The 11,773-nt window shown below is 35.9% G+C and overlaps 1 protein-coding gene across 2 annotated transcripts in view; it reads left to right on the top strand.

Moving 5' to 3' along the window:
- Positions 1-11,773, top strand: part of LOC110454081 (ADP-ribose pyrophosphatase, mitochondrial-like) — a 21,470-nt gene extending 9,697 nt beyond the window's left edge. For both annotated transcript variants that reach the window (XM_021503540.1, XM_021503468.1), the window contains 4 exons: positions 316-424; positions 2,148-2,291; positions 4,111-4,228; positions 4,927-11,773. In XM_021503540.1, coding sequence (XP_021359215.1) covers positions 316-424; positions 2,148-2,291; positions 4,111-4,228; positions 4,927-5,039 — 484 coding nt within the window. In that variant the 3' untranslated portion in view covers positions 5,040-11,773. The remainder of the gene's footprint in view (positions 1-315; positions 425-2,147; positions 2,292-4,110; positions 4,229-4,926) is intronic.

Genomic DNA, 11,773 nt, shown 5'->3' with positions numbered 1-11,773 from the left:
TTTTTTTTTTTTTTTTATCTATTTCCTGTGTATTATGTCTGCATGATCAATTTCACCTGAGATGGTTCTGATGTGAACCTTATAACATTTCTATCCTTGATATCAAACCAAAGAGTCGCAGAAAACATCCCCTGCTAAAGATTGCTGTGTAGAAAATCACGGAAAATCAGTAAATACAGAATAGTGTCTGATATTTGAAAGTGGGGTGAGTGAGAATTTTTGAAAGCTGTGCTGGTGTAAAGTTGCAATTCCAAAACTAACAAAATTTTATCACAAAACCAGAGTTACCTCCCATGTACGGACACTTTGTTACAGGTGGCGGCGCAGTGATAACAATGTGATAGAGAAGGGAGAAGACAGTAAGAATATTTTACAGTTTGTGGCCGTCCAGAGGAGGGACAACCATCAGTGGGCCATACCTGGGGTAAGTTGTCAAGGTTAACGGGGGTAAGTTGTCAAGGTTAACTGGGAAAGTTGTCACAGATACCTGGGGTAAGTTGTCAAGGTAACTGGGGTAAGTTGTCAAGGTTAACTGGGGTAAGTTGTCAAGGTTAAATTTGGAAATTGTCAAAAGTAAGGAGAAGAACAAGAAAAGGCAAATCAAGGATAAGAACAAAACCAAAGGTCAAGTAGTTATCCCGTATATAAAGGGTATATCCAAAACCATCAAGAGGATATATCGCTGTCATGGCATAGCAACAGCCATGAAGCCCCACAAGACGCTTCTCAATATCCTAGTACACCCTAAGGATAAAACACCTAAAGAAAACGTCGCAGAATGCGTATACAAAATTGGATGTAAAAACTGCGACGTGTCGTATATTGGAGAGACTGGAAGACGATTTGGGGTCCGCCTTGGTGAACGTTAACACCGGAAAGATACAGAAACCCAAGAAGGTAGAAAATTCACCAGATCAGAAAGAAAACAGTCGGAGTCCCAGATAAATAAATCGGCAATCACAGACCAATGTCACACAGAAAAACCATGTGATTGACTGGGATAACTCCAAAGTTTTGGACAAAGAGTGCAATCTGTTCAAGCGGCAGATAAAGGAAGCCATCTGGATTCGCCACAGTGGGCCAGTTCTAAATCGAGACGAGGGGGCTCAAAGACTCGCACATCTATGTCCTAGTGTTAACAACGCGTAGCTGAATTGGGTCATTTCGGTACATATATAACAACTAATTTACATATGCTTTCAGCGTAGCCGAAATCGACATCGATTTTATGGACAACTCATACAAATTTTACTCCTTTGTGTGCATACGCTTCACTGGTCATTTGTCTGATGAAGCTGACAGTGTACATATTGTACTAGTCATCAAAACATCACATAGAAAATGTTATTGGTTGTGTAAAAAGGACTTCTCATAATCCATACTTACCAACCTGAAGAAAATGTTTAGAAAAAAAACACAGTGAGCTCATTTGGTGGTGATTTCTCACTTGTCATAATTATACAAATAATAAATAGAGGATAACTCACCTGGATGATAAGGAGCCAAGTAAATGATGAGTCAGATTAGCTATTCGCTTAAATAACATCTCCCCATATGCTGGGCAGATTTCAATCAAAATATACTGGTAGCATGCAAAGTCCATATTTATAGGGATAAAAAGTTGTAAAAATAAATTAATCTTTGGGTGGAAGGACATCCGTTCCCAACCTACTCGACATGTTTAAATCAGACCTTAGCCTGTGGAGATCTAAAGTTATACATGTATAAATAAAGTGGCTTATAATAATGCCGTTATGCGCAACATTCCTCGGGGGGGGGGGGACAAAGTGTTTGCATTTTCATTTTGCTACTTTGTCAAACAGTGTGATTGGAAGCGAAATGTTATGATTGGAAGCAAGGTGTTTTGATTGGAAGCGAGATGTTATGATTGGAAGCGAGATGTTTTGATTGGAAGCGAGATGTTATGATTGAAAGCGAGATGTTTTGATTGGAAGCGAGATGTTATGATTGGAAGCGAGATGTTATGATTGGAAGCGAGATGTTGTGATTGGAAGCGAGATGTTATGATTGGAAGCGAGATGTTTTGATTGGAAGCGAGATGTTATGACAATTAGTTTGATTAGTCTGATACTCTAATTTGGATAACACAGAATGGATTAATTAGTCTTGTAATGTTCAATTCACAGGGAATGGTGGATCCAGGCGAGGTCATTACGGCCACATTAAAACGGGAGTTTGGTGAAGAAGCCATGAACACATTAGAAATGTCTGAAGAGAAAAAGGATGAACTAGATTTGGCAGTTAATGATCTATTTCTCCATGGAGAAGAGGTAAGCTCAGTGAAAAATGACTGTCTGGAGAGAGTAAAGTACAGTTAAAGTAATGTGGCATTATGGGTAGGCCTTATGGCAGGTTTCAAGAAAGTACAGTTGGTGTAGATATATAGATATTTACTGTAAAAGCCCATGTAATTTGCGCACCTGTGTAATTTGCGCAGGTACTTTTTGAGGCTGAAAATCGGGAAAAAAGCTTCTACTCGAATATTTTGCGCACCTAAAAAAACCTGGAAAAAAACGATGTTCATGCTCCGAATATCGATCTCTGAATAAAAAAAAAATATATATATTTCTATGATTTTTTTTTTCATTGATGTAAAATGATATTTAAAACCAAGAAGAAACTACGTAAAATGTGTATTTTGTTGCTTGTTTTCTTTAAATTATCTGATCACACATGACACACACGTGTGCGCATATCGGCATACATCAATTCATTTTAGCAATATTTTACATGAAACATTTACTTGCTTACAAAAACATATCAATTAATAAGTAATTCGATGTTTAATAAGCGCTGGTGCATATCTCCTGGTGAAAGACATAATTAGATACCTTTTATTGATCATAATTACGATCAGTGAGAAGGGCTCATCATGGCGGCTTGGGTTACGTCACTTCAAACCAGGTCATGTCACAGTTAAGTTTGGCCATGGAATTAGATTATCAAAGTCCGTGGTTTGGCGATATTTTTTACAAATTCCAATGCAGTAATGAGCTCACACTATCTCTGTGATAACCCGTTAACAATAGCTCTACTAATTGAAATGATTTGCAGTCGCGGTCGACGGACCGTGTTGTTGTTTTTTTCACTCACCAACACGTGGCGTGAATTACGAAGGCCTACTGCATTGTCATAACTACAGACTGATTTGACTGATAAGGGATTATAAAAAATATGTTTATTCTAGAAGCGTGGACAATCAATACATCCTCTTCAAATCTAATCCAAGGAAAAAAATAGTTAACGCGGTCTATTTTTACGATGCTTCATTTAATAAATATTGAAATAATTCACGAGGTTATTATCAATCACGTGTTTACGAAATGTTTGACGCGAGATCAACATGAAAGTGAGCCGCAAAAAAAACATGCTATACGTATACGCATAGGCGATTTGAAAAAACCCTTACAGAACTTACATGGAACGGAGCTTAAATTGAACAACTACATTTTCGTAATAGTATGGGGAAACGCACCGAGATGTCGAAACATAATGTCGTAAGTTGATCGGCGATTCTCTGGCATTGGAATTTGGCTAAACCTTTTTTGTTAACGGTTACCTATTTATTAATACTTTTCACATAAACTCACATAACATCACATTATGTATCTTTTATTAATGTTTGACATAAATAAATTTGTTGATCGTCATTTGTCTAAGAGTTCCGTGTACCAAGGGACATAATCCAAGATGGCGATCTCTCAGAATCGTCGATCTTTTCCTGAAAAAAACTTGAAATTTTCTATACCTGTGTATTTTACGCACCCCCCACTTTGGGTATTAAATTTCTGAAAAAAAGTGCGCAAATTACATGGGTTTTTACGGTAGCCTTAATTTTGATTTCTCTATATTGGAAGCAGAAATCCATGAAATATTAAACCAACCAATGTTGTAATTCAGTAGAAATGTTTTCAGAGTTAGCTATGTTATAAACCATTAATGAATTACTTGCTCAGTTAGACTGCTATTAACTAACTTCATAATTTCTTTTTATAAACCATGTGCATGTATTTGTGATTATAAGAAGTTTTAGGGTGTGTGTGTAATGTGTTCGGTGTGGTGTAACGGGGCCAACGATCGTTGTTACAGGTATATAGAGGCTACGTGGACGACCCTCGTAACACTGATAACTCCTGGATGGAAACGGTGGCTTTGAACTTCCATGATGAGTCGGGTACAGGAGTTAGTAAAATTGAGTTAAATGCTGGTAAGTTCATCATATTGTAAATCAATATCATGTGGATAGATCCCTGAACTTTTGTCTCTCAGTTGTCATCATCTTGTGTATCGGTGTGGCTTGAAGAATAGGATTTTTTCAAGGAAGGGGATGATTTCAAAGCATTAAGCAAGCTTTTAGCCCACCATTATAGAAGTAGGCAGTTCTAATGCCCTGTTTCTGATGTCCATCTGTAAAAACTCAGATTTACAAAGTACATAATATTATATAGAACTAATGAAGATAGTATGGTGGTGGGCAGTAACAGTATTTCATTAATTGTGTAAAGTGAACAGCCTGTGAACTGTTGTTCATCAGAAAATGAAGTACCTACAGAAGGGCTTCAATTGCCTACAAAGTATGTACCCTGTAGTGGAATCCCACTTGATGTACACACATTTTTAGACTCGCATATATTGTCTTTTGTTTTTTTTTGTTTTGTTTTGCCATCACTATGTTATTGCAAGTTCATGCCCCTTATTGTATTTTGTACAGTAACTAGAGTTCCATTATTTCATTACTTTAAGTGTTTTGGACAACATATCTACTGGAAGTATGTCAGTATTATTATAGACGTTCTCGAACCCTTCATCTAGTATGACATTGTTTTATTGTTGGCACTGGAGATACAATTAACCTTGTAAGTTATTATTTTGTGTGTTTGTTTATTGAGCTCTTTTCTGTTTCAGGTGATGACGCTGTAGGAGTAAAATGGATGGACCTTACTAGTAAACTCAAGATCTATGCCAGTCACATAGACTTTTTACAGGTAGTAGCCAAACGACATAATGCTAGCTGGTGAACCTAAGTGTGATTAGTAATGTCATCTAGTTCCTCTAATATCTTACCATCAGTTGAACTGGGGTTTTAACCCTTCATATTAATTAAGGTCGATGTCATTATCAAAGACTTTTTGTTTCCAAGGACAACTGTAGTACAACACAATAGCCTGGTGTCAGACAATGAATGGCTTCCCCAGCTTGGAAAAATGATGTTCTTCCTACAGAATTGAACAGAGGTCCTAAATTTTAGGTCTCTTGGATGTTGTTCTAAACCAGATTGCAGTATGAATGTGAAAAATTAAATGGTAAAACAATGGTAGACATTACTCAGGTTCTACATGTATTGATAAATACAAAGAGGTCACACAAAACTCAGGTTATAACATCCTATTTCTATCAGGGTCGAGAACTGTGTGCCATATTTGTTAGTACAATATTATACCCTGCTGTTATTTATGGTTTCCTTATAATATTTAAACGAGACTACCATACTCAATTTTAATGGTTACTTTTTGACTAGTAATCTTACTTTTTTCACAGGAATACAAAAAAAAGTTTGTATGATTATCCAGGGAATTTTGTAAGAGTTGAATACCATTGATATTTAGTCCTGTTGCAATGTCTTTAAAAAGAGTTATTATTGCAAACGACACGAGTTTGTAAAATGTATTGCACCTATCAAGTGCCCCTAATCCTTTTACAAGACTGAGTGGCCCCATCCTTCACTACATTCTTACATGGTTAAATGTTATTGTGGCTATTTCTTGAGAATTTTAGAATATTCTGTAATTATTCTATATTTTCCCAAAAAATGCTAAGCCCCATGGTTTTTATTTAGTTAAATACCATCATTATGAGTATTTTTTATGAAATATCAGAAATATGAATTGTGTTAAGTATACATCTACACGGGAGTTGGCTTACGCCACCTGAAGTGTTCTTATGAAGTTAGTGCTTTTCTATTACGCAAAGACCACTAGGACCTTAAACAGCTTTGTTCCTCGATATGAGAGGAAGAGCAATACGAGTTAATCTATCGAGGTACCCCTAACTGACTATACACTCCACTGTAACCTATTGGGAAACCCCTAACTGACTATCCACTCCACTGTAACCTATTGGGAAACCCCTAACTGCCTATGCACTCCACTGTAACCTATTGGGGTACCCCTAACTGACTTCACACCCCACTGTAACCTATTGGGGTACCCCTAACTGACTTTACACTCCACTGTAACCTATTGGGGTACGCCTAACTGACTATACACTCCACTGTAACCTATTGGGGTACCTCTAACTGACTATACACTCCACTGTAACCTATTGGGGTACCTCTAACTGACTATACACTCCCCTGTAACCTATTGGGGTACCCCTAACTGACTATACACTCAACTGTACCCTATTGGGAAACCCCTAACTGACTATCCACTCCACTGTAACCTATTGAGGTACCCCTAACTGACTTCACACTCCACTGTAACCTATTGGGGTCCCCCTAACTGACTATACACTCCACTGTAACCTATTGGGGAACCCCTAACTGACTATACACTCCACTGTAACCTATTTGGGTACCCCTAACTGACTATACACTCCACTGTACCCTATTGGGGTACCCCTAACTGACTATACACTCAACTGTACCCTATTGGGAAACCCCTAACTGACTATCCACTCCACTGTAACCTATTGGGAAACCCCTAACTGACTATCCACTCCACTGTAACCTATTGAGGTACCCCTAACTGACTATACACTCCACTGTAAACTATTGGGGTACCTCTAACTGACTATACACTCCACTGTAACCTATTGGGGTACCTCTAACTGACTATACACTCCACTGTAACCTATTGGGAACCCCCTAACTGACTATACACTCCACTGTAACCTATTGGGGTACCTCTAACTGACTATACACTCCACTGTAACCTATTGGGCTACCCCTAACTGACTATACACTCCACTGTAACCTATTGGGGTACCTCTAACTGACTATACACTCCACTGTAACCTATTGAGGTACCCCTAACTGACTATACACTCCACTGTAAACTATTGGGGTACCTCTAACTGACTATACACTCCACTGTAACCTATTGGGGGACCTCTAACTGACTTTACACTCCACTGTAACCTATTGGGGGACCCCTAACTGACTATACACTCCACTGTAACCTATTTGGGTACCCCTAACTGACTATACACTCCACTGTAAACTATTGGGGTACCTCTAACTGACTATACACTCCACTGTAACCTATTGGGAACCCCCTAACTGACTATACACTCCACTGTAACCTATTGGGGTACCTCTAACTGACTTCACACTCCACTGTAACCTATTGGGGTCCCCCTAACTGACTATACACTCCACTGTAACCTATTGGGGCACCCCTAACTGACTATACACTCCACTGTAACCTATCGGGGTACCCCTAACTGACTATACACTCCACTGTAACCTATTGGGGTATCTCTAACTGACTTCACACTCCGCTGTAACCTATTGGGGTACCTCTAACTGACTTAACACTCCACTGTAACATAATTGGGGTACCGCTAACTGATTTCACACTCCACTGTAACTTATTGGGGTACCCCTAACTGACTTCACACTCCACTGTGATACAGGGGTGTTAGTTTGTTGTTATACTTAATTGTGCTTTGCTTGAAATCCAGCGATATAATATCGTATGATATACTACGTATAAACTAATCTTTATAGTGCTACATATATATGTAATGACCGCCCTGAGGTATTGTGGTGAATTATATCTTATCTCAGGTAAACAAACTTGTAACTACACTGATCACTTGTCCTGAAAATAGTGTGATGAGGTAAAATGTTTTGGTAATAATGCGATTACACTGTACAGCATAAACATCAGGCATTACTGCTGTAAGTGAATAGCTATCGGGTTATGCTGTGACTTTACACCACTATCAAAGCCTTTTACTTGATTTAATTTTAAATTGTAATGTCAGAATGAAGACCATGACATTGGGTTGTGGAATAAGACAATGGACTAAGGGTTTCCTCTACTTTGAGGTTAAGGCAAAGAAATCTCAATTTCAGGGGTGATATTTGGTTGTCTAACCTGAGGTTTGGTTCAAACCGAAGGTTAGACATTCAAAAATCTCACTCTGAAGTTTGAATTTCTGTCCAGAATACCCTCAACATATGAGGGATAATTATTTTTCTCCCATCCTAACGATACAATTTTTAAAAAGCAATGTAGGTTAATTATCAGAATTTGTAATCTGCGTTTTATCCTGAAATTGCAGTTGACCTCTACTGTTGAAAACTGACCATGACATCATAATGTATTGTTTCCCTGATGTCATTGTATTGTTTCTTTACATGTGTCATCTGTCATACCATTTAGTGAACCGGTAAAAAGGGAGACAATTCAATGAAAAGTAAGGAGAAATGGAAGTCTGATGTGGAAGTGTTGACTAGGGAAGGTTGTATTCTCACAGCTTCATTCCTAGTGATGAGATATAAAGGATATGTAATTTGTCTAAGTTTGTTTAAGTTTTATTTATCTCATTTAAAATGAAAGCTCATTTAGTGGCCTACCACTTATACATTACAAACAATCTCTTTTAGTCATAAACTGGTGACATATTACTGCAAATACTCGCCTGTGATTCATTTGTCTAGCAATTTGGTATAGAATTACACTAATCAAGTTTAGCCTTATAGTTCCTTGTGGCCTTTAATTGGTAGCAACGCCCACCCCTGCTATAGTGTACATGCAATGTAAATGGTAAAGACAGTAATAATATAATTCTAATAAACATATTCTTGTGAACAAATGTTATTTAGATGGAAAACGTATTATTTATCTGATGTGTGATTTTTTATTATTATTTTTTTATTGATATTTTTGTTTGGGGGGGGTGGGTATCCAATGACTGATACATTTATACAATTATGAAACAAAGATGCTTTTTTTACCTCCTTACTAAGTAGTACTAAGGCCGATTAAAGACCAGAGTTATACTAAATGTCATCATGGGTATAGGTCATCTAGAGATTTTAAGATCGTAATCTATCGGATCATTAATACGAGTACATAATTATATATTTTATCCCTCATTTGTATATACAGCAAAAGTAGTGATCACATTCCTTTTTATAAGTTATTTATTACCACGTGAAATCAAAATTAGATGTCATATTCATAATCTGAACCTCAGAATCATGTCAAAGTACACCCTCCTTTGTACTGTACACGATACAAAGTAAATATACAGGAATTCATTTGAAGATTGAAAATATTTTCGTTTAACCTTTTCAACATCTCCATATATGTTAATCATTTAAGTATTTACCTAGAATTCTGTTCGTTTGGTACAGATCACAGATTCTAACTAGTGGTATTGTGTGCAATCTTTAATAGTATAATTGGTTTGTTTTATTAAACAATATTTGGTCCTAATTTTAAAGTCTAGACAAAAAGTACATGTCATTTTATTTTTGATCAATTTTGTTTTCGGAAAAATGCCAGAAAATGGATAATCACTATATAAAAACTACATAATTATGGAGGAAAATGGTTCTTGTTCTGCACGCATTCGGTTTCATTTGTGTTCTCCTTAGATACATAATGTGTCCCTTGTACTGTCCATTCCTCATTAACATATTGTCAGAAGATGTTACCAAAGGGATTCCATGGTACAAATACCCTGGTAATTGTTGAAGTCTTGCCATTCAGAAGTATTCCCAGGTGGAACTGTTCCACATTAGCCCTCGGAGATCTTCTCATCACAGCACTAACCTAATGGTTGGTTGAGAGGTATTGTTCTCTGCTGGATAACTGTAATACTTGGTAATGAAGTGGAAATAAAGCCAAACAAACCTGTTAAGTCATGTTTATTGGCTGTCCTGGAATCAGGTAAAAGTCTGATGATGATAAAAATTTCCCTATTTAAATTGGGAACAATTTACCCACAAATTGCAATAAAACATCTGCAAGCTGGTTGTTACTGCTACTGTGATATGTAAATTAATTGTTAACAGTGAGCAGAGCAGATATCTTTGCTATTTTTTATGATGTGTGGAGAGATTCAATAATCATAGATATAAAAAAAAAATCAAACCATGTCTTATTTCTCCTAAATAATTACCATTTGTCTGTTTTTGCTTTAAAATGTCAAATGTATGCAAATTTTGAAGTTTTTTTATGTCCCTTTCTTATTTTTTTTTATTCCATTCCAGAAAATATCAATATCATATAAAAAAAATCATGTTTGGTGATGGCCAACAAGTAACAATAATAGCTACATGGGTCATTGTGGACATATTTATTGTATATTTAATAGGAATAAGCTATACATAGTGCTATTGGATGCACAGTTTTTATTGGTTTACTTGACATCCATTGTTATGTTTTACATAGTATACACAGTACTATACACAATACTTTCTGGTATACACAATACAAACACAATATTTTCTGGTATACACAATACTTTCTGGTATACACAATACTTTCTGGTATACACAATATTTACTGGTATACACAATACTTTTTGGTATACACAATATTTACTGGTATACACACTACTTTCTGGTATACACAATATTTACTGGTATACACAGTATTTACTGGTATACACACTACTTTCTGATATACACACTACTTTCTGGTATACACACTACTTTCTGGTATACATAATACATTGGTAAACATGATATGTATAGGTATACATGGTAGGTAAAAGTGTGTACTGTATTGATATACTTCACTGTTGATACACAGTTATATGGAATTTTATCATCAAGCAGTAGGACACTTGCATTATCAGCACAGATATTTTTTGAAAACTTAGCTGAAATGTTTGGTTAAAAAAACAAGTGGCATGTCTACACTTGAAATGTTCATGAGTTGATAGTGAAGGAAAGTGCAGCTACAGTAGACAGTTCAAAAAATGTATGTTTTCTATACCATCTTTGATTAAATAACACTTTTCATTGGTAAATGTGGTAGAATAGATATAATCAACATATGTGTGCATATTATGGTAGAATACATCTGACAGAATTCGTAAAATGTTGGAAAAATAATTTGAATGAGTGTGCAAACATAGAAGAGAGATTTCAAGTTGCTTGACAAATATATGTTAACATTTTATTTAATAAATCTAAAATCATGTAACAGGATTTGTTCGGTAAATCATAACAAAATCATAACACCCATCATTTTATCAGATCTTAGCCCTTTCATTACACTATCCTTTATTTTGGTACATGTAACTTCAGTCATTTCTTTTTCTTGACTGGTGTTTTACAGTCATTTCTTTTTCTTGACTAGTGTTTTACAGTCCTTTAATGTATTCTGTAATGTATTTTGTTTTGTATAGAATTATAATAAATCTAAAGGCTGTCATTTTCCTGTAATTGACACATAAAATATTGTTATCTTTTATTGCCCCATAGTTTAAGTGAAATGTTTTTTGTTATTGCTAATATGTCTGCAGTGTTAATACTAGCTTGCAAGTTTGAATGAATATTGGATGTAAGTTGTTGCTGAAGAATCAACTTTCATGAGAACCTGGTAGCTAGCAAGGATAATACATTGTTTAAAACCTCTCAAGTTGATATTTAATATTTAGTCTGGTTTTGGATCCAAAGTATGTATGGTAATTTTACCAAAAAAAAACATTTTATTTGATTGATACTAAATGAATATTTACATTGTAAGTACTTGTAGTTGTTAAATGGTAAATAAACTTGGTTTAT

This window comes from Mizuhopecten yessoensis, unplaced genomic scaffold, assembly GCF_002113885.1.
Source record: "Mizuhopecten yessoensis strain PY_sf001 unplaced genomic scaffold, ASM211388v2 scaffold83, whole genome shotgun sequence".
Lineage (NCBI taxonomy): Eukaryota > Metazoa > Mollusca > Bivalvia > Pectinida > Pectinidae > Mizuhopecten > Mizuhopecten yessoensis.
The sequence above is the reverse complement of the archived record's forward strand: the minus strand, read 5'-3'. Positions and strand labels throughout refer to the sequence as shown.